Below are 24,821 nucleotides of genomic sequence, written 5' to 3'. Positions count from 1 at the left end.
TGCAATGCTTATGTAACGGAGCAACGCGTTGCTAGACTGTATTTTTTTTAGCAACGGCTTAGCAAACCGGGACAGAGATGGAAATTGTCTTATAATACATTCAACACAATCTGCAGGTGCTGGACTCTTCGATCTTGATGGCCCACCGCTAAATACCGTCTAGGCATTGACTAGCATGGTCTTTACGGCAATTTAGCTGATGAAAGATTGCCCAAAACCGCTCTCTCACTAACGTCAATATACAAAATAGCGAACGGTGTAATGGTTGTACGAACCAACCATGTCATATGGCGGGCGATACTGATGTGGGCATTTTTGTCAGCGATTGTTATCAATCTACCGTTGCTTCCGCTGCTCTCGAGCCCACTCTGCTAGTACTCCGTAGTTGTGGCCAGTTTAAGAGCTGAACCGAAACTGGGCACGAGGGAAGCTTGTTGAAGCTATGTGAAAATGGCACGTCGTAAAGCCTTACTTACTTACTTACTACCCTTTCGAGGCACCGTCGCAGCTCGCAGATGTGCCGGATATTTCCCAGTGGAAACATGCAGTATGAAATGCAATTAATATATCTTGCGCCGTCTATTAATTTTAATCACATGGTAGTTACTTCTATTGAAGTAATTGTCGAAATCTGCAGCTACGAAAAATACGCACAGGGTGTTGCGCCAACGGCAAAGAAGATTTAGCGGTCTCGAGTATGAACGCAAGAAAAACCTGCCTAAAGTATTTTTCAAATAGATTCATTACTATTATTTTTTACTAAAAGCTACACCTCTCTTACATATAGCCCTGACTGCCAGCTCTTCAGCTGACCAATACTATGGACTATATGGAATAACCAATACCGCGTAGTAGTATTATTAATAAGTAATAGTACTATTAATAAGCAAAACCACACCATGCTCAAAAAAAAATTTTTTTTCGCGGGTCCGAACCCAGTTTGATCTAATATTAGACTTTTGTAATGAACGTTTTGCGAACGTAATTTGTTGATGATCTGGTATGTAATTGCATGATGGGCGTTACCCCCCAATCTAGAAAGTATGCTTATCCAGCCATAATCTTGTATGGTTGTAGGTCCAAATTAGAAACAACAATAATCTTCAAACTGGTGTTGACTTTCACAATCTCAGAAGAATTATCGAGTTCTGTAAACTTTTTAACGAAGTAGTTCTGATACAAACTAAGAACGATAAAAAAATCGGCTCTTCTAATATGAACATCGGGAATCAGGTCTCATGGCTTGAAAGGCCATGATTTTAAGTTATGCAGCCAATAAAATTAGTTGTCCTGTTCGGCCAGTCGACAACTATAGAATTCTTCATAAAATTAGCCTTCAACAATTACTTCAATAGAAGAATTCAATTTCGTTGTTATAAAACGACGCTTTCTCGTATAAGCTGTAACTTCCATAGAAGTTCAAATGGGTGTCAGTAACTGTCCTATATAAAATTGCTATTAAATTATCTGAATCACTAAGTACCGAAATCAACTATTTCCAATACATAACTTCCGATTACGTCACCTGACGTTGGCACGGGCCACGGTCCGCTCTAACCAGGAAGTCCAATTTGGGGTTAAGTTCGTTTTCGTAATTCCTGTTAGACTAACTTCGAGCAAAGAGTTCCAGTGAATCAAGCCTATAATTTCGATGAAGTATCAAATACACGTAGCATTATGGTGTTTGACATTCGAAAACAAAAAGTGTTAAAAGGTATTGTCAATAAAATACCTCAATCATCGTTGCTTCATCTGGCTGAAGTTTTACTTAACGATGGTGCGAAGTGTATTACGAGTAATTTCATGGCTGACCCAGCTAAACATTGTGGCTGTGATGAGAAAGATGAATGATTGACATTGATATCAGTATGGATCTGTAGCGCAACCCTGTAAACATAAAAAAAAAACTATTTTTTATGTTTCTGTTCACCCGCTTCCAGTGAGTATGGAATATGTGATATTTAACTCATCGTAAGTATGCGTTCGTTTTCGCGTTGGCGGTATCATGGTAGTGATACGTTGCGATGCCGAAACATCAAACTCGTCCAGTTTTAGCAACGGTTGCTAGTCACGACAAAGCTTCAACTGCTCGTGCACGTATTTTCCGACGTAGCTGATATATCGTGCGACACAAAAAGTATAATACCAAACGTTTTTAATAGAGTCACCTAAACGTGCCCCTTGGAGGTGCCTGTTTTGCCTTTTTGAATATTGTTTTGTTTTGCCATGACGAACAAGCTCCAGCCATTTGGATTGAAACAAAAAAAAAAAATGCTAGCTGTTTTGCAAAGACATGCACGCTATCCGAACCAGTTATATGGATGACCGATAAGTGTAATACATTTTACTAAGCAGTAAGCTCACTAGACAACAGCTTAACGACGACGAATAGCCATGATAAAGATCAGAATTGATACTTATATAAATAGATAATTTAATTTTTTGTGGGTTAGTCTAGAGACCCTAATCTTAATTTCAAAAAGGCAGGACAAACTGTTTATATCAGAGTTTTGCTTACCCCATGTTTGAATTTAAATTACTGGTCTAGCCGACCACCTGTTTTTGGCTACTTTGAATATTGTTTACTTTGTTGCAACAAAGCATCAGTCAGCATATCGTTTGTCAGAGATAAAATGGTTAAAAACAGTTGCGTTTTCGTTAGTGCAAAGCTACAACACAGAGCAAATATTTTGCTTGGAAAACCCGGTCTGTGCTAGAGATTGCGGGTCGTCGTTAAGGACTACAAGTGATACAAGGCATGTATAAACGGTATACGTGCTGTTCTTAATATGTCTGTTGTTTGAATGTCATAGTCTTACTATTGAGCTGCCGTTTCGGTAGATAAAAATCACATTTTTCTCTTTAATCTAATTGCTTTTCACTATGCACACCATATTTGTCAATTAAGGTAAACGGCTAGGATACACGTAATTAACTGCATCTTTTTGAAGCCAAATACTTTTCATATGGGCCTAATTAGGCAGCAGAAGGATTCCTCCGTATGAAACACGTTACAGTCTTTAAATAAACCCGCTTTATTTGCTTGTATTGCTAGGCCTGCCGGCTTGGCTAAGTCCTCTCCTCGAATGAGCACGGGACAAAGGCAGCTTGCAAAGAGGAGGTAAAATATGCATGCCTATCATCGACAATAGTTTCACTTCATATTGCCACTTCCACTTATTTTTTGCCATATTTTATCTGAGACGTTGCACGTGCATTCCCCCCTCTTTCAACTTGGTTCCCATTGTCGACTCTTAACGGTTCGCTCTCTTGATTTTCCTCTTGGCGGGATTTCGGTCCCGCTCTATGTGTACATGTCGGCCTGACGCGCAGAGGTTTAGCACAGCCGAATGCGGAGACGAAAAAGACGAAGTCCCTTTACCATGAATTTCTTCAGCTACCCAGTCTGCTTGACCGAGCACCCACACCCCCTCCCACTAACTCAGTTTATCGTTTCGACATGCTCTTATAGGCCTCTCATTCCTTTTCCCGGTCTTTCATCCAGGCTTCTCGACGGGCTTTGTCGCTGCAGTGGCGGTTGCAGCGGCAATGAAATTAACCTCATCTTCATGCACCCCTCTCCGGCCAAAGGACATCCGGGAGCTTCGACTCCACCGTGTCCGGTTGAATCCTGGACTGGCGCACAGTAGCAGCAGCAGCAACGGAGAAAGCGTGAGGTGAACGACTGCTTCTTTTATATTCTTTCTGCCCTATCTTCAACATAGTTACAACAAGCGCGCTCGACGGCCGCCGCTGCTTCTGTTGCTATTAGCAAGAAGATATAAGACCGTTACCGTTTGAACTACAAGCCGTCCTGTTCGGCGTAAGCCCCATCTGTGCAACCACATCGATGTATGTTCACTGCCGGCGCCCCCAGAACTCCACTACACCCATGAGGGCAGAGTCAGTTTGGCCAAATGCAGGGGCCACGATTTCGTTGTCTTGCTTGTCGCCCTCGTCGTCGTCGTCGTCGTAGTCGTATCTCCTAGATGCGCTAGGTTACACGATCCAGATAGGGCTAGACGATAGAAGCGGTGAGGGCTTTAACTTTCGCCCCTCGCTTTTCAGCTGAAAAGAAGCTCGCACGCTAAGGGCCCATACGTCTACAAGAGACATGGTCACCTCATGCAAAGCTAAAAGCAACATGCAATTCCCCCATGGATCGGTGTGGCATCCAAGTGAACTACTTACGCCCATTCAGGGCACAACCCAACGATCCTTCCTTTCTTGTAGGATCGCGTTCCTATTCGTTCTCATAGATCTCGTTATGTATTAACAGCATTCGGGCTGCCAAACGATTGGATGCTCTTACTTGTTGGCTTCCTTGGATCGACGTGCCCCTTTTTATAGCGTCGCCAATCGTGGGGTTTATTTACTAACGATGGCAGCCCAATAGCGCAAATAGCACCACAAAAACCTGAAACTTGAATTGTCGACTCTTATATTCCTCCCATATTTATACATAAATTACAAAGAAAATGAGTTTAACAGCCGCTGTTCTACTGTCAGATTAAGCACGCCACGCTGACTGCTCGGTTGAGTACAATATGATCGTTATGGTACAGTTGGAATTTCTTCGAAAAGTGGACAATATGGTGAAATAATAAAAAGTGGTAAGCAAGTGTTTCTGAAAACACATCCTAACTGCACTGCGTGCGTGCGTGCGTGCGTGCATTCCAATATGTGATTTTATTTTGTATGAGCAAAACACCCAGTGTTTCGAATGAAAGATGAACTTACAAAAGGTAGTCCATGATGAACTTAAAACCGTAGCAAATCACGCGATCCAGTTTCTAATTGCATTCGATCACTTTTTTGTGGGCTTTTGGTGGGCTTGGGGGCGCCATAGACTTTGTGAGAGAATATGGATATTTTGGACATGCATCTCTGGTCGCTTCAAGCATGTTTTGGAGGGCTTAGGCCAGCATATGGTATAACCGCCAAGTTCATAAGGTAAAAGCAAGAACAATGAGCATATATACGAGAAGGTACTTCTTAAGGCGGTATACAAATCAATTCGATTGATAAGGTTGTTGCCGAAACTGTTTTGTTTGCTTTCTATGAGCGCAATGAACTTTGAGCCGGTCATGCTTAAAATGCTAATAATTATGTATAAAAATTCAAAGAATCTTCATAGTTATGCATCCTCCTATATACGATAAACTGAATCATAATCATTACCGCCAGAGGCTGAAAGAACGACATCGGCACTCTGTTTCCTATCAGAATTAACTCAAGCCTCAAATACAATTGGGACAATGTATACGTATACTCATCTATAGTCAATGAGAACCGTGAAGCAGTTGAGTTATCGATAGTCAAATGTTTGCGTCGATACGTCTGAGCCAATGTAATGTGTAATAGGTGACCAACGACTAAAAAAGACTGACACGTAACATAACGCAGCAACAGCTGGTGTTGCCGCTTTGCCGTCTTTGTCTCTGCGAAACGTTATTCTTCATTATTAACGCCTGCTTCTGTACTGTTACAAAGTTGTCACAGACAAAATAGAGACAAGATAAAAGCTAATGAATAAGCAAGGCTATTGTTAGCATGTTATCTGTGGTTTCCCTCCGGCCGCCTCTTATAAGGCAGACCCCTCCATGAACCTGTATCAAATGCTGGACCAGCTTCCTTGCTTTCAACGGGGCCTCATGTGGAATACGGGAGCAGTGTTTGCCCCTTGCCATTGATGGAAATACTTACTACATCGACCGTTGCTTTTAGAGGCTCAGTGCTCAAGCTCTCCTCTATCACAGTCTTGCCCAAAATTCTCTTAATGTTTGTATAGCGGGTGCTTTGCTTACCCTGGCTTCCTCTTGATTCATCCACAATCCCCTGTGACCCCGATGGGTCTCAGACGAGTGTTTGATGTCACTGTTCACATGCAGTCGTGGTACATAACAGCATCCCTATATGGCACACTGTTGTTCGTCGTACGGATCTGTTTCGGTGGATAACTGCAAAGGACACCATTTAACAAACCAGAAACTGAACCGCTGCATCGATGAGCCCGCCACTTGAGCTTCACACTAATCTCAATAGACTCCACAATGACCTTCTATGTTTAGAAGTGCCTGTATATCTCTGCACTCGTGTCTTTTTACGTTTGCGCTCAGTGTGTTATAAGGTATCTTGAGAATGAAGATGGGAGACCAGAGTGATAATAGCAATGGATACGCAGTATATATCCATTTAGACACCTAGTTAGCTGTATACCTATAACGATGGTGTTGGACAGGTAAGAATTGTCGATAACCTTTGACCATTTCAGAGAAACCTAACGTTCATGCTAGCACAACGTGGACACTGTCACATGGCAGTCGCCAAAAGTTCTACTTCTTACCAACTGATGGCTACCTGGCTGTACCTTTTCCCCGGTCCCCATTCTACTGCAATTCCCTACAGTGAGCAAGAACGGCTAAGAAGGAAGTACACATTTAAGTGTTTACAACGGAACGACTCGGTACATCAAACGGGTCCTCCAGCCACTGGTTATAGCTGCTGTCGCCCTAGACTGGTCCGCCTTATTGCTTGTTAAGCCAAGTTATCGAACGAGGCAAGCATATGGTTGTTCTTTTGATCGTGTGCGTGGTAGCTAGGCCATGCTGGCAATACAGTTTGGCTGTACAGCCAAGAGTTTTCTGCCGTAATCTGCACAGTTGACACCAAACTAGTGCCACATATGTGACGGACAGAACTACCTACGTGCTTCATAATGTAGTGGTTAAAGTTTTCCTATTTCGATGGGCCAGGCTGTGTGTTCCGGTCGCAACAATAGAAACACGAAAAAAAGACAATGCTGTAAAATGAGAGAGTCGAAGTGGCGGAGATCCCAATGAGGCAATTGGATCGTGGCTATATTGTACTAGGTCCACGGCGACGCGGCAGAATTAAGCCTAACACAGAAAGGAAACGGTACAAGCAAACAATAGAGGAAGAAGAAAGAAGCAGGAACGACAATGACATCGTTTTTCCGTCTTTATCGCTTCTCCATCTGCCTCTAGATGGCTGACTAACTGGCTGGATCGTTGGGTCAGGTGGTAGCGTTACCGACGCCAGTCTTGTCGAAGATCCTCCGTTACCAGGAGGCAAAGCGGAAAGCATCCAAGGAATTATGTAGGAATCACCAAAGGCGCTATGTGCGATACTCTGTTCCTAGCCTGTCTTCAACATATTTTGTCTTCCATCGAGATAGAGCATTTGTGCCAACACTTTCCTCCCGTAGCACCTAGTTGCTTCGAACTCATGCTGAGGCAAACAGAGTAAGTCGAGTGACTTCGTTCGAGCAGCGCCGTTGCCATTCCAGGAGGCAGAGTGAGGTCAATGTTATACGCTTTTGCTCGTCCGTTCAGCCGCATTGCGTCAAAGAATAAAGCGGTTGCATTTGCTGGCAATCCCATGCCAAGCAATAACAAGTAGTAGGCTGGAAGCCTGATGAAGGTAGCAGCCGACCGCCTGACGTCTCTCTGATTGAAGACGATTCGGGTTCACAAAACAGACGGCGCAAGAACGGAGCAGGCGACACTACTTTGACGCAGCCAGTCAGTCAAGCCGGCGTCACTCACGCACCCACGTTTGTCTTCTATGCTCACCTCTGGCCCTCTCTTTCTCCTATTTTTTTCTGCAGCTTCGTGGCTCTATTTGTGTCAGTCAGCCAGTCAGCACCTCTAGAAGCAAATTTTTTCGGGCAAAAGCGCGGGCTCGTCTACGTGAAAATGGATACACATACAACAAGTTTGTACGTAATCGTACAGTTAGAGCAGACCAAGAGAAAGAAAAACGGGCAAAAGACGATTACAAGCAGACACTCGGGCACACAGCCGCGACGCAAATATCGGTATCGCATCTGCCAGTCGCTGCTTGTAGAGCCCGTGACACCAGGTGGTGCTGCTCCTTAGCAAACAACTGGAAAAAAGTACGCCAGAAATGGGAAGGAATCTTCAGCAGTGTTCGATACATGATCTCATATAAATAAAGTGGATCCATACACATGGCCTCAAAAGCCATTTTTCAAAATAACATTCTTAGTACAGCTTATTATAGGTAGCTGCCCCCAAGAAGAGGCACAAACAGAAATGAAGCTTGATATGTGAAACATAGAAGGTTATGTCGTAGAGTACTATCGGTTCTCTGAAACCCTTGTACCATAAATGTTCTCAGTCTTTTGGTGTATCGCCGAAATCACTAAACAGTTTGCCGGTGGCCAACTAACCCTAAAAAACTGGTACTGCATATTTGCTATACTGTGCGTCTGTTTACTTATATAACTAATACGGCGCTATCTACACAATTCCAAGAAAGCTATAATATAAATTATATAGTTTTCTTTTGCACATCAAGGATGCTTATTAAAGACAATAAAAATTATAGTACTTCAATCCAAACTTTTTTTATATTAAACATTACAGCTTTTGTGATACACTTTTTTATCATGTCCTACCTCTTCTTTGAAAGAAAATTCCTGCTTAGTATTCCTTGAGTATTTTTCCGTTGTCTTACCGCTTGGATTTTACCTTTAATTGAATTGCTATTTAGTTGAATTAATATTCCGTATTTGCCTTCATCGATTTCCTGTTTATATATTTTACATCGCCGTTAGGTATTCCATCAGAAGACTGGCTCCCAGCGCGAAACGACGTGTGTCTTTGCGTGGATTCGAACCTACGTGGCCCTAGGAATTGCAGGCAAATACGTTATCCATTAAGCTGTGATAGGATTGATCAAGTACGTCGATGTAGTTGCAAAAGTGAGGTAGCACCTAACTCGGTCCACCAAAGAAAGATGACGATATAGATGGATACATGATTAACAACAATATGCACAGATTCTTGGACAAAACCGAGATGTTTAAAGATGATGTAAATACATTCCTTACACAATAGTCTATCATTTGTAAGGATCTCAGCGGGTAGCAGAAGCTAATCTGCATAGCTCTTTAGAATTCAAGGTACTATCGATATTTGAAGTCCAAGTTATATTCCGGTAACAAAAAGAAAACAAATAATACTTTAATAATATGCAAATGTAAAAAAAAAATGTGATTTTTCTAGCAGAGATTTACTACTTTGAAGCCTAAAAATTGAAAATATTTTTTTTGATTGGCGACACGTCATATTAAGATCAATCGGTTGCAGGCAGAAAAAAAAAAAAAGATAAGATTTATCAGAAGCACTCGATAAATTATCTAGCATAGCGTCGACAGCATAGCCAAGGTACTAGTACAAGTATTCCAATATAGTCCAGTTTAATATCGGATAAAATAAAGCGTAGACCGAGAGCTTAAACAAAAATTTGTGCATATGAACAATGGACGTCTCATGCTATATATAGCATATTAAAAATGATTATTAAATCAAACAACCAATCGTCTGCATCTAACGACCACCACAAGGAAATAACATCTATTCTATCAATAGAACCTAGACTATCATCAACTTACTGAACGAAAAATTCTCGTAGTCTTTTTTATGACAATGAAGTGTTTCAAATTCACTATATATAGTGAGATAATGTATTTCGAAACTTTCCTATTATTTTTTATACCACAAAGATAACAAAGCGTGTCGCACTGATTTAGGGGCGTCGAGATTTTATCATTTGCGTACATCGTCAGGGGGCAAAGACTAAGGTCACCACTGAGTGGGAGTTTGCCTCGACTGTGTGCAATGAAAGCCTAAATGTTATCCCTTTATTTTGTCTTCGAAATGAAAATAGGGTCATTTCGATGTATCGAAAGCAGGCTCTATCTCGTCCTGACTTAGCTTGTTCCATTCACCTGAAACTCCACACAAACCTGACTACAGCACAGTTAGTAGATGTGTTATACGAGGAGCAGCTGGCAGATCTATTTATGTTGTGCAATGAAGACTATGTGATGGAGAGGTTAAACGCGGCAGCCTTTACCGGTGCACACCCTCTGCTATAACAACGGCTTGCTATTCTACAGTAGAACACCACCCTTCATTACCGGTACGCACCCAGGTTGAGTTTAAAACGAAACGCAATTGAAGGACGCGTTGAAATTCCCTGTAGTAGCTGTGCACGGTTTCAGCGAGAGCCTGACACCAAGTGCTACATTAGTGGCCTATAACGAAGAAATGGCTTATACAGTGCTGCCGACTGCGTCTGTTTCACTTGTTTGGTAGGTCTACTTCGAGTTTTAAAAGACCAAATGAGAACCCAGACAAGGCTGAGTGGAATGGGTCGACCAAAATGACGGGCTGGGGGTAGTCGTGTTAGAAGGCAGCAAAAAAAAGACAACGAAAGACAGACCGGCAGGGATCGACAGAGACATCCCAGAACACCCAGTAAGAAGTCTGTCGATCTGTCGATATCTAGTGAAATTAACCTAAAAGAGGAGCGACGAAATGGCGGCAAACATGCCCCTGCAAGGATCGTATCGATGATAAGGGCTTAGCGAGACTGCCAAAAAACTAGTGGGTGTGATTTTGAAGTTCAAACGGAAGCTTATGTCTCAGAGACATTTACTGTGTGTGCGTCTATCTGTTTATGAGGAGAGAGTTGAAAGCTAGACGTTTCCAAACCTAAATGAGACGCACTGAGGCTTTCGGAAACCTGCTTGCTCTCAGCCAAGTCAAGAACTTGATAGAAAAGCTCGAAGTTGCCGAGCAGCAACAAGGAACGTTTTTATACATTTAGGTTGTAACCCACATATAGACATCTTAGTGCAATATTAAAAAGCGAAAGATAAATAACTTCCGGGTTAAAAAAGGAGTTCAGATGCCGTCGAATAGCATCCATACCTTTGTAAAAACTTAAGTAAACGGTTAAATCTCGAGTGCTTAATTCCTAGTTATGTGTAGAAACTGATTACTGGAGAACTTTGAGCGAAGCTTACGGAAACCACCAAAGGTTTGATGAGCCTTTATGTCAGACCAGATAAATCCTTGTTGTGATTATTAATAACTCTTCACTTCCACGGCCCATCTAATCGCAAGTCCGCGAGATTGATTGTACAAAACAAAGGTCTTAAACCTGTGCTTTCTGTACATACTGCACTAAGAAATTCAACTTGTGTTTGAGTAAAAGTCTAAAAAAGGGCGCTGATCCGTTCGTATTGTTTGACAGAGATATAGACAACTGACAGGAGGCTGCTCTGCCACTGCTGCAATATGTAAAATAAGAGAAGAGGAAAAAACACAGAATGCATTGGCCGCGTAGCGTTCATATTCCACAGCCGAAATCAGATGTCACATGTTAGGCAGATATGCCAGTAGGGCATACGTGGTACAAAGAGCGGACATTTAGGGGACTGATGCAAAAATAAAAGAACATAGGACGAAACGCCACTTGAGATCATCTTAGACAACGCCAAGGGCAATGGTAAACAGCCTGACTGGCTGAACGCCCTTTGCTGTCGCTTGCGGCAGTGGTATTGCAGGTGGTAGTGGCTGTGCTGGCTACTCAAGCGCGTAATAATACAAGAAGAAGCATAAGATGGGTATTCGCCTCGGTCCGTTGCCCAGCTGGGCTCCATCTAGCAGCATAGGTATCCCGAATTGTGATGCTCCACCCTGTTAGTGGCTAGTCGGTGGATGTCAGAAGCCAGGTTACATTTTTTCAAAATTGGCACGTTTAACTTGTAAAACAATACGACATAATAATCTCTCACGCTGAAATAGTGAAAATCAAACGAACTTAGTTGACATACTTCTTGAGTGACCAAAAACTATCTAGCTTCTATGGCCAGAGCTCGCCGTCAAATAATGCCGCTAACATAGAGTGAGTCGACCAGTTTTACCAGCAGTCAGCATCTGCTAAGCTTTTTATGTTTCATACAGCCTGGCCTTGTACTTAGTATCCTTCGTACGGGGTACCACAACTAAGTATCGTTTCGCTTCCTCTCTCATGCGCGTCTGAGGTCTCTTCCATAAGAGGGAAAATTAGCAACGCCTCCAGAGGCCAATAGGGTATCCTACCGTCTAGATGCTCGTTGTCCTGCTCTTTTGTGGTGATACGGCGGACAGATTTTGGCGTTACGCCTCAATTGTGCTTCCCTTAGCCGTGTAGACCTATGACAACCACATAGTTAAAATAGCTAGGGTAGTTAGAGCTCAAATCTAAACCGAAATATGTCAAAGAACTTATTCAATAGCTGAGTCTCACGAATGACCCACTACGTTCAGCGTTAGTGGAGTTATCGCCGCCGCCGCCGCCGCCGCCGCCGCCGCCGCCGCCGCCGCTTCCACTGTTGCCGTTAATATTGTGTAATAATTGTAATGATGTTGACATTGCTGCCTTCGTTTTCTCTCTGCTCGAATATCATTTGATCTGGAATCCACCTTGTTGTGGTTATTCCGAGACATTTAACTATTTAATTATTTTCATGTGATAAGTCAAATACAATAGACTTTAGAAAGGGGCAAGACAAAAGATTACTTATGCACTGACAGTACAGATATATATTTCAGCACGAATCGACCAGGTCCCAAACATATCTCAGCACGATCGCAACTACTAGCCCTCATCTTTTAAACGCGAAGCACGAAACAAGGCGACTCTCTCGCGGTTCGAAACTCTTTTCTTTTGCTGCCTACGAATGTGCTGGCTGTGTGGGGCTATACTTGAGTGCTGACTCAGAGCTACTAGGGGCTAATCCATTATGATAAGAAGACCTGCGTACCCTTGCTGCTGCTGCTGCCGCCGCCGCTTCTATAGCCACATCTGCTTCGGCTCCTAAATTGTCCCCCTCCCTGTTCGCTTTTGTGCTCACTTGAACGACACCGTAGCCGAGTTATATGAGTTTGGGTATAGGGGCATTCATTTGAACATAAGCTGTGCCATTTCTCGCTAGCCCTCCGCACTTATCATACATACGCGCAGGCCCTTACATGTCCTTTTTCCTTACGACCTCCTGAATTCCGCCTGCATCGCAGATCTGGCTTTAGTCAGCAGCTCTGAATGCAAGCCAACTTGACTGCAGCTGTCAAGAGATTCGTCTGAGCTGAAACCATTGTCAACATTGTGAGGGGCCAAGAGCCTGTCGACGAACAGACAACGTCAATTGCCAGGCAGGAGGAGGGGAAAGTTCACAATTTGAACTTGACTGGGATGGCAACTAGAACGCACTTGTTGGGTAAAGGTAAATGGAGATGGCTGTGCAAACAACTTATTTGAGAAAAACTGAAACGACAACATATCTAATTATTGCGAGATAATTAATCTGCTCTAGTTTAAATATATCGGGGATTTTCGTGTTGTTCTTTTGTCATCTCGTGTTGTCACTGTTCCACAGGACAAAAGTCAACAACAAGAGAGATGCGATGACCGGTGATTGCCCCTAATTCCAACTAAAACCTAGCAGCAGCGACATCAAAATTAAAATATAATAATATTCTAAAGTAGTTCTGTACTCTACCAGTTTTTTTATTGTGTCGCTTTTAACTGCTCTAATCTAGGAACTGCACAGAAGATAACTAGATGCATAGTATCGATGTTTCGAAGTCGTTTAGCGTTCGTTTTATCCTGGATCTGTTTGTTTAAGTGATTATTTACTTAACGAAATGACTGGAAAAAAGGAGGTTTCTAACAAAGGACTATAATATGATAAGCCATTTTTAACCCTATAAGTTAATGTTATTGTAATTTTCCCTAATTCAAACGTATCATCAATTTCCTGAATGCTAGAACTTGCCTATCGTTCAGTATTATGGGTGTGTTTTGTTGGCTTTTTTTGTATTGCTGGTTCTTGCAATTTAGGATAACGTCTCTATTTCTAGTTCACGGAAGACTTTTATTTAACTGGTCGCCTGATTATGTTCTCGTCGAGCAAGGACAATTTGAACAGGATTCTTCTAAGGAATCTATTTTTTTTTGTAGCCCCGATTTGTCCGTTGAGATTAAAACAAACCAAGACAGCGAATCAAGCAAAGAGAAGACGAAGCCAAAACGAGCCAGGTTGCCTGAAAGAGTGAAGGAAGCATCGGGAAGATACATAACACATTTTAAGCTAAGGAAAAAGCGATAGAGCAATGAAAAACATCACATAGCGTCGATACAGCGACGCCCCACATATCAGTGCTACAACGCTTTTATGATAGCAGCCGCGGCAAAAGCCTTAGTAGTAGCTCCCCGTTGGCGACGAAACAAATAAACACCTATTTTACCCATGTTGGCGTAATGGTATTCCGAGATGATTCGTGTCTGTCGGTCCGCTTGAGAAAGGTCAGGCACAAAGGAAGTGGGTAATAGAAAAGGGAAAAGTTGAGTAGCAAAAGCATCGTCCTGAAGCACGTACGATGGATAAGGAAACAGATGTGCCCATTTACCGTGGCTTAATGCACGACTCTCGATGAGACATGGAGAAATAAGAGCTAAAAGAGGAAATTGGGATCGACCACGCGCATACACATCGGTTAAGACAGCGATGCCGTTCTAGTAGTATTGCTAGTTGTTTCTAAGCTGCTTCCGGACTTACAATGAGCGTCACGAACGATTTGGTTTTCTTCTGCCTTGCTCTTAGTACACTTATAGGCCAAATCAAGCAAAATTCGCTTAGTGGACACTTTAATTCAGGTCGCATAATATTGTGCAGCAACGTACATCAACACCATGTGATATAAATATGTGTAACTTCAGATTCTTCATAAGGTTCTACGAAAAGCCGTCAACAGACAGGTCAAGCCAACACATCGTATTGACAGTTTTATGTTTAAGAACTCATCATGAACTGAGATAGATCCTTGTAAAGGTGTTGTCAGTCAGACTGAGGCTGTTGTTAGATACAATACACCCTATATAAAAAGGTTTACCGCTGGTGCACGTACAATCGATGACTATCATGGCCGTGAAATAGGTACACTTGGTACACATTGGCCGACTTGGGACATCTTTGGCTGCGCACCGTGATATTTTATGCCAAAGCCTCCATTGCCTTATTTTAGAATGCCCGGTTGGAGGTGGCTCATATAGAGCCATATCGAGTTTTCGTATCGAGCTTTCAATCGCCGTCTCGGTAGCTTCAGAGATTACTACGGCAATAGTGAAACGCAGATACATCGTGCATAGATAGAATCATCCTGATTAGCAAATGTGCCTTCCATACACGGCTATTTCAATTTATTCGCTGGTCATGAGTATTTGAACCATGAAGCAGTCGTGACAATAACAACAGTTAGTAAAGTGACATTTTTTTTTGCAATTACCAATTTTACAATCGCGTTTGATCTATTTGACGGCTCTGTGATACAAACGAATCCGGTCTTGAAACAGCGTAATTTGAAATTTTTGTGCTATTTTTGGGCCACTCCTTGAGATACTCCAGTCCCCTAATCACCGGCGAATGGAAACCAGTTGAGCTTACTTTAAGCAAAATAAGTTCGAAAGAAAAAACATATTTTAGTCTTTCAGTTGCCAGTTCCTCGAAGGTCATACCGTTGCGCAAATTCATCGAAGGTTAATGAAAGCCTAGTGAGCAAATGGTGCAAAGGTTTCAAGAACGGAAATTGGAAGACCAGCAAGGAAATGACCAGAGATCGGGAGCCGAAAGACAAGAATGCATTGCCACAATAGGGCAGATTTTTCATAAAAGCAGAACTTTGAGCCTTGCTGACTTGAGGGCAGCCGGTCGCCTTACCCGAGGCATAGGTCAATCTTTACCGCAGGTCAGAAAAGGCGAAAGCATGGCATCGTCCTGAAAAGAAAGTGGGTCCGATGGCAATGCTAAATATGTTCGGACGTAAGGTAATGACAGCAGATGTAATGGGGACCGACGTCTGCTATTAGGTGATACTCACTGAAACTGAAACAACGGATGCAGCCCGTTGCATCGAGGCCGTCACGGCAATCTAAAATGCGCAATCTGGTTCATGACTTAATAACAACACGAAATCTCGTCGCCATGCCACACTCACTGGTTTCCTGCATTGAACAATGTAGTGACCAACGTTAGCGTCGACCCGCTTATTCTGCCGATCTAAGTCCGTGTAATGACGGGACCTTTCATGCCTCGAAGAAAGCAACTGGTGAGTAAACATATCCCACTGTTGATTTACTTCAAGGTAAAGAAGCCATGTGTGGGGCTGTTCAGAAGTTACCGGAGCGGTGGTACAGGTATATAAAAGAATAAAGGAAAGGTCCTCTAAAAGGAAGTGAAAAAGGGTCGTTTCAGCTCAGCTGGTTCAAGAGTCATACAGTTTGAAAGTCTGACGGATTCACTTGTGCCAGTTTTAGTATAAAGTACGATGAGCAATTATAATAACTTGTTTACAATTGCAGCCTAACCTCTTAATTGGTTATGTCAATTGTTAAAAATTGCCAATGCCGACAAATAAAAGAAATGAAAGGAACTACGCGTGGCACCAGCAGTATTAGCACCTGTGATGTTAGACAAAATAATTTTGGTAATGTGACATATTCTATAATATACTATCATATTTTGTCTTTGTAATGTGCTAAGTGAAAACTTGATCTATCAAGTTGTTGGGAAGTGGTGGCTGTAATTTTTCTGTAGCTGCTAATAGACAAACATACTGTTAAAAAGCGTTCCCTTTGTTCGTTTTGTCACACTGTTTTACCTTACGTTTAAAAAAGGGGAGTGATTTTGTATCACTGGCCTTGTATGGATCTCAAAACGTTGAAAAAATATCTTCTGTGGACGATGAAGAATACATATGTGTATAACCGATAAAGATAGAAATTAATCTAACAGTTATTCCCTTTGAAGGTGACTCAAAGACCCTTGTCAACTCTGAAAGGTGTGCGTTCTTTAGGTAGGAGGTGCTATTCTTGAATCCAGAAGGTGCCACTGTTAATAATAGTTTCAACGATAGAATCCTCGTTATACCTGCCACACTTTTCCTGGTTTTTCAGAGCCAAGCAATATTTTCTCAGGTATCCTAACACCTGGCTACCGGGAACGTGCGTCTAGGTGTTTGAGTAATTTTTAAACTGCGTCCTATTAGCAGACGAAAACTGATAAATATGGAAATAAAGTCTTTATCTGTCTACGATCTTAAGCTGGCCGTCATTAACGAATTTAGAGGCAGAGATACCGTCACTACCAGAAATCAATATATTCAATTATTATGTTGCTGTTTCTCCAAGGTGAGAACGCTGGCAGAATGTATCGAAGGTTGGTGGACGTACCGTGCACTCGGGACACGATCGGCGCAGCTGTTGCTGGCAAAAAAAACACTTTGATACTGGACACATAAAGCGAATAGAGTACTAAATACTAAGCGATTAAGTCTTAGCCAATTGTTCCTCGCAACAGAGTGAGCATGTGGCATCTTCCTTGCCTTCACAACTTCAGATAAGTAGTTTTTTTGATTTGTTGCCGGCCTGTATCACTCTCATTAGTCAGGGTTTCGGATCCCATCAACGAGAAAACACCGAGTTTCGCGTCTTTACTTGTTATGTGCAGCCTCTCTGTAGCGCCCACTATGGCGTCGGAACTATTATATATTAAAACGTTCAGCAGGTTCTGTTAACCTTGGATCTGCTTGCACCTAACCGCCTGTCAGCTTTTTAATGAATACTGCACAAGGTTGTATTATCATACAACCAATGTAAAAAGGACCAATGTGATTTGGCACATTACGTTTATGCTAAACTCGCCGAACAGGTGAAGCTGGGCTAAATATGATTTGGTATCATCTTTAGTGGCAATTAAATGAAGTTTGGTAAGTACAGCAACGCTAGGAAATCCGCTATATCATTTACGTTTGTACCTGAATATGTCCGCATGATGACGATCGGGAAAAAACTTCGGAACGACAGGGTAGTATTTTACTTTAGAAACAAATAAAATATATTTATTCTTCACGGCCCGAAAAGAAAGTCATCAAGTAACACACATTGGCTCAAGACGTAACGGTACTGGAAAGCAATGCTGAAGTTCCTCTGAAGTGAATTACTAAATAGTATTTGCAAAGCTAAACCCTGTAACTTAGTTTCATTCTACTTAACGCCATCAAGTCGTTTATTGTCGACAAACAACTTACATTTACTGAGGTGCCAAAATTATAGTAAAAGGATGTGCTAGATGTCACATTTGATGTGTAGCTTAAATCCGTTCGATGTCTACGCATAGATATGCTTATGTGTACATGGATGCAAGTTGGCGTGAAGTAGCATCTTAGGAGATAATTTTTTCCAACGTCCAAGAAATATTGATGGGTCAAATAATAATATATAATATATAAATAAATAATAGGATTCAGATAATAAATCTAGTCTGCTCATGCAATGGTCTATTTTGACGTAAGCCACGTCTTCGTGGCATGTTATGATGATACATGGCCAACAGATGGCGTTGAGAAATAGGACAAATGAGACTTTTGCGGGCGTAAACGGCAGCTACCAACAGCAAGAACGACAACAGGGTAGCCATACTATTTGCGCACAATCTCAGCTAAATATAGGAGACCTTAACCTTAACCAAATGATGATGGGGTGTAGATCCCGTGGTTTTTATTGTTGTTATTTGGTTGGGCCCTCTCGTCAGAATCGTCCTGAAAGCACAAAGCGTACCCTAAACATGTTCTTACAGATAACTAGAGTCGTGGTTGAAGAATGCAGTTGTTAGCAGCCCAGCATTGGCTGGATGCTGCTGACAACGAGTAAACGAGCTGGATGCTGTAAACAACAACAGTTCGATGCAGCGATCGTGTCTGGTTTTCGGTGTTTACTGCTTTCACAGCTCACCTTATGAGTTAACTGCAATGAGATGTAACTAATCACCAGTAAAGCTAAACGCAAATTCGGAGACAGACCCGACACGTGTACATTTGCACGAAATGAAAATTCTGCCGTTCCCTCCCCGACCCAACCCAACCTGACCTCTCCCTCCGAGCTCCGACTGGACCTTTCGCTACAGACCCATACAGCGACTGACTTCGCGCGCGCTACTTTACTTAGCGGTAATTGCAGCTGCTGTGATTTCTACTGCGGCTCTTGTCGCTGGCCGAGGTTAAATATGTGGCTTTTACTTTCTTCTGTCGCACATCAGTTTTAAGTTGCCAGTTACCAAAGGTCTTGCATGAGTGACCGATTATTCTTGCCTCGGTACCATACACACATAACCGTAACGGGAACGTACGGATCAAGTGCTCTGTGCAAATCACACGCTGCATACCTTTTATTCCTATTTGCAACAATATTCCACAATTGGGTAAATGAACTCTTTCAACAGAATGGATGATTCAGTCATATGAACTGTAGGCGGCTCGCCAAAGAGGACCTAGGTAAAACAATGTCCCGCTGTGAGACTGTGTTAAACAGACATCTTCTTCCGCAAATTTGAATTTGGTTCAACGCACGATTATCCCGGAAGCGATTATAGCGATAATATGTTCAGTAGTGCTCGATACATAGTAACAGTTCGCTGAGCCCCAGTATAGGAGTCAGATATTGACGGAAAATGTCCTTGGCAGTTTCAAATCAACGAAGCGGACCTGGACGAAGCTACGTCCAGGGGACAAGATTATGGCGGAGTGAAAATAGGTAGGTGAAGAGATGTACGGTCTCGGACAATTGATTCGATTGTTTTGCAGATGTGTGTAGAAGTTCTCTATCGACATATTCAATATATAGGACTGTTAAATTTTGCATTGTCGTTCGACATATTTTAGATTAAATGAAAGATTAATTATTTTCTATCGTGATATATATAACAAAGAGGATATTTAGCTTCGACAAGACCATCTGATGCTGGAAACTTCTGGATGAAGATGCCGCTAAAAGAGATATACATGCATTTCTTTTTCATTTTTATGACCTAAACCGTCAGATGTATCCAGAATGCTTAAGTTATGTAACCATACAGTTAGATGATTGTTTGGTTAGCTCGCTCCGCTGTCCCATACGAACGACACTTACCTCTACTTGGAGATAGGACTGTTTTTATTTTGATTTCAGTTAGTATATAAAATTCCGAAACTGCTCTTTTCGATTATCTGGTTGAGTGCGCAAGCTGGTTGGGAAGCTTGAAAATAGGGTAACCGCCTGTGACCATGTTCTAAATTCAGTTGGGAATGGGAACCGAAGGCTTGAAGAGACCAAATCATCATGTGCCATGATCCCAAAGGGCGTAGCTGCATTCCCGTGAGACTTTGAGGTATACGAAAACCAAATTTATGCGCCCAGTGTACCCAACAATATCTAATACAAACGATGCTTGCGTCTAAGAACTGCCAGAAGAACGTATGATATATACAAATACGGAATAATTATCTTTACATACTTATTACGCTTAAAGTATGATAACTGCGTAGCTTTTTCGTAAATATCGGCAGCAGCAATCATATAAAATAGACTATTTTGTTAACGCAGCCTACATTCACTCTGATTATTTTTGTCCTAATCACCTGAGACCATATACCAATCTCCTTGACAAATTCTTTCACTAAATCTGCACAAAAGTTATCAAGTAATAAGTGTTAGAATTTTTTTATAGATAAATAAGTCGCATAAAATATGTTATTTGAGCTAACAAGTAAGGGTCGCACACAGATCCGGTCAATGTCAAAATTAATTTCGAATTAAAAAAGTAGGTTAAGGAACCCAATAATTCTATATAATATATATATATATATATACATATAATCTAATAATGTATCTATGCAACAAACATGTTAGAAGCACTAAAATAAAGTTTATCTCATCAAGTTAACTTTGATAATATTGTCGAGTATATAGGTAGGACCTCGAAAGTCAAAAACAAATCGATTTTATAGCTTCGTGCACTCTATAAATTCTTGATGAGCTCTTAATGTAGCAGAAATGGCGACCTTTCTACTGTACGGGTATGACTATCTATGACTGGTATTTTGTGTTTACGGTAGAAACCTAGACTTTGTCATCTTTATGACTCTTCTGCTATTTTGAGATTTCGTAACGTTTTTTTTCCAATCTAATTATAAGGTACATCAGATATAAAATTAGAATATATTCATTTGCTGAAGGGTCATAGCCGACGAGAGTCAGGACGATATGTTCCTATTTGACAAAAGATGCAGCGGTCAAATGTTTGTCATGCATAGACGACACAGTTGCTTTAGCAGAGCTGTAAAAACCTCTTTTTTTTTTTACCATTTCGGGTAGCATCATGAGTTTTTTTTGCTTTAGTCATCGTATGGATGAAAATTGCGTTCATATAGGTCAATGTACAATATCTGTTTAGCCAACTATGGGAAAATAGGTAAGAAAACATCCCAACACGGTGCCATATTGTGAGGGTTTGTATCGAAGAAAACGTTATGCTCTATGGGGTGGAAAAAAAGATACAGACAGAGAGAGAGAAAAGGTGATCATTGGGAAAACGTTGCATAAGAACAACCGTCTGATGCTTATCCTGTCGGACGCTGCTGCTGAACTTTCCTTTGTGCCCCGCCAACTCGACAGACTCACCTTGACGAGGTTCTAAGGTCGTGTTATCGCTTAATATGGCTTTTTCGACTAGTCTATTACTAACTCCTCTCGATGTGGGAAAGCCCACGAGCAGCATAGGAGTCCACTCTGTCTTCTAGAAAGAGATTTAATCTCTCCGATTCGCTATACAAACCATTAGAAAGTAGCTATTGGATATCCTCACTTTCTTCTTGCGCGCCATATTTAATATTTTACTGGTCCGTGAAAAATCATTGTCACATATGAGAAACCCTGCAAAATGCCGATAAGCATTAAAACTTCTAAACCTATACTTGAGAAGGCACATAGTCGAATAAGGCTTCATGCGTACGGTTTATAAAATGTCCACTCGCAAAGAATATAGCTTATAGCCCATGTAGCTAAATAACACAACTCAGGGAACAACAATAAAGTTTATCAAAAAATCAAAAAGTACATTTTCTGCCCTCTATGAGTCGCTAGGTAGACGCTTAATAGAAAGGATTGATATTAGGCGCTTATGCTTTAATTTATAATCAATTATTTATCCACTGGGTCTACTGCATAAACCATCGCTCACATTATACTTGTAGATAGATAGATAGATAGATTGTGATGGCCCACGAAATTATATAATAGCAAAGCGTTCCAGACATAGCTCAGTTTGTCGATGTCTCAGGAAGCTGTGTTTGCCAATCCAGCGGACCCTTTCATTGGATTGGGGCAGAAGATCCGGACTTTTATAAGTATACATCATGTACAAAAGAGTCTAATGTGTAGAACTAACGGCGGATTAGAACGGCGATGAGGTAAAAATGATTGTCTTTCTTTCAGTAGCAAGCGCGAACCGCCAAGAGATCCACCAACAGAGCTAACATTGTACAAGTCATCATCAGCTGCAATAATGGGCAGGTAGATATAAGGCCCCAAACAACTTTTGGGAGACCTTCTCTAACCAAAGCATTTTCTTTGCTTTAGCAGAGATAAAAAATACGCTCTTTTTCAAGTGAATATACTCTCCTGTCTATAAAAAATAAAATAAGCTGCTATATAACATACATCGCATAGTTAATATTTTGCTCAAGTTAGCTTACCCAGTGAACTTTGTTTCAGTTGTGCCGCTCTGCTAACTAAGTTAAAGGTAAGGTTTATAAAAAAACTTTTTTTTTTGCAAAAAGCTCGGCGTCTAATATACCAAATGCCAAACTACCTCATTTACCAGCTCTATTCGTCGGATCTGGACCAATTTTATCGATGGTTTCTATCGTAAACGATTCATTCTGATAGTGATTTAAAAGCGGCAACACACTATAAGGTATTTGAAAGGATATACATTCTTATAAAGTTTTCAAGGTACGTTAAACGAAATACAAATATAATCAGTGTTGGTATTTGCCCGTTTGTCAAATCGTTTCACATTAAATGTTTATACATCTCTTTAATAAGTTGTTTTTTTTTTGAAAAGAAATATACTTTCAGAGGTTGGCCGGATTCAGTTGAAATTTTCTTCTGATTAATTTATCGCTAATAACAACTTAGGATTTTTGTCAGTCTGAGATCAACGCCTAAGATCAGTAAATGTGAAGTAGAACATAGCATAACCTTTCATTGAGCTAAATTGTTCAAAGTCAACGTCCTCCTAAAACGACTGCGACCATAAATTCAAATGATAATTTAAATAGAACCGAACTTAAGACGATACGCCCCGATAAAAAATGACTAAAGAAGATACATATATATATATATATATCAACTTTTCTGCAGGAGCTCCACAAAAATATTTGATAATATTGGGACTTGGGGGGCGAAAGTGGCACCTGACAGCAGAGGAGGCATGGGGTATTTCTTCAAGGAGAAAAATGCACTATCGTACAATCTCAATTAAAGGAAAGACATCCGTTACTTCCATAAAAATTTCAATGAAACGATCTATTATTTTGTATTAAATGCTATTATATATTTTAATAAAATATTACAGTGTAAAAGAGATATCTATCATATCCACTAAACCCTTCTTAAAAAGCTTTTTTTGCTTAAATACGACCTAGAAACGCCTGTGAGGGATGAAACGTATTGACCTTATTGTGAGGCGCTTTTGAGTCAAGTAGTTATATGGGGCTGGTGTTTTTGAACTAAGGAAGCTGGAAACTTTTAGGGCGTAAGTGGTGTCGTTCTATGAAAGTACGATTCACTACGTGTATCTTAAATAAAATCAGACTTTACAAAAAAAAAATGTGCAACATAAACATGCAAAATAGAAAAAAAAAAAAAAACTGAGAAACAGCCAGGGGCAGACATTTTGCTCCTGATATAGAAAATTAGTATTTGCGTAAAGCGCACGTCCGATTATGTAATTCCTATTGCAACAAATACTGTTATTGTTGTAAGTAAGGCCTGCAAATAAAAATTTGCTTAAATAAGGCTGCTTTGAAAACGTGATTTGTCATGGATCAGCAGCACTCGAACACGCATGCGTCTGAAACATGCTTGTAATTCTGTTTTTTTTTTTTTATTTAAAGTAAATAAGCATTTGATTCGAAAATTACATGTTCAAACTGTGACATGGCGGCATAGGACATTATAATAGCATAAAATAGAGACTTCATAACAATTGTGGATCGTAAACTTGTTTAGTACTGATGCAGTCAACACAGACCAAAGCTAATTCTCAGCATTAAGCAAGATCAGTTCAATGCCCATCCCCTATGTTTAGTAGGCCATGCTATACGTAACGAAGTCGTTTCCTGCCAGACTTTATTTGAGCAGGAGGACGTCTGATTCTCCTAGTCACGACACTGTACTCGTATACCCGTTCGTGATCAGCAATTCCGCGTACGCTTTATTACAGGTTATGGCGCGGACCTCATAAGTTAAGACTCTTGTGTTACTAGACTAGACTTTTCTCCATGACCGTGATTTTATTTCTTATGACCCAGCTTGAAGACGCTTAAACATCAGAGATAAAAATGTAATAGTCCGCCTTGCAGTAATAAGAAGAGATCGATGCCAACGTATGTTTTTAATACAAAAAAATTGTGTATGTGCATAACTATTAAATATTTTAGAAGCACATCATAAAATATGGAGCAGAAAAGTGCTGATCTAGCTCGCTACATCTTGATTCTGAGTATCCCCAGTCGCAAGATGCATCGTCCTTGTGGGGCAGCGACCAAAAGTATCTTCCTGATCTTATCCGTGAGCGGAAAAGGCCGAAATTACAATCATTTAACTGTGGATAGCAACGCAAAATCCCGCGTGCTCCATTTACTGCGTTCATGCAATATTCGTGCGTTGAACTTGGTAGGAAAATAAGAGTAGAATTAATCTAAACTCCGTCTGCACTGCCCCTAATAGCGGAGAAAGAGTGCTCGGCTTTGTATTCTAACAAACCCATAAAAAAAAGACCTATCTGATTTTGAGCACACGAGCCGTTTTGCCCAAGTTAACCTTAAATTACGTCTAAGCGGGAC

General features: G+C 41.1%; 1 protein-coding gene across 4 annotated transcripts in view; it reads left to right on the top strand.

The window, feature by feature from the left end:
- Positions 1-23,285, top strand: part of LOC111243236 (uncharacterized) — a 41,532-nt gene extending 18,247 nt beyond the window's left edge. The window contains exons 7-9 of one of the 4 annotated variants that reach the window (XM_086991364.1): positions 3,506-3,677; positions 22,189-22,263; positions 22,465-23,285. In XM_086991364.1, coding sequence (XP_086847490.1) covers positions 3,506-3,677; positions 22,189-22,263; positions 22,465-22,621 — 404 coding nt within the window. In that variant the 3' untranslated portion in view covers positions 22,622-23,285. Of the gene's footprint in view, positions 1-3,505; positions 3,678-6,274; positions 8,382-8,602; positions 10,264-22,188; positions 22,264-22,464 lie in introns of those variants that run through there. The other 3 variants (XM_086991372.1, XM_022788452.2, XM_086991380.1) reach the window with 3 other exon arrangements.
- The last annotated feature ends 1,536 nt before the right edge of the window (positions 23,286-24,821 follow it).

The sequence above is a fragment of the Varroa destructor genome, unplaced genomic scaffold (genome assembly GCF_002443255.2).
Source record: "Varroa destructor unplaced genomic scaffold, Vdes_3.0 BEIS01000001.1, whole genome shotgun sequence".
Classification (NCBI taxonomy): Eukaryota; Metazoa; Arthropoda; class Arachnida; order Mesostigmata; family Varroidae; genus Varroa; species Varroa destructor.
Note: the sequence above shows the minus strand (reverse complement) of the source record. Positions and strands in the feature narration are given on the sequence as shown.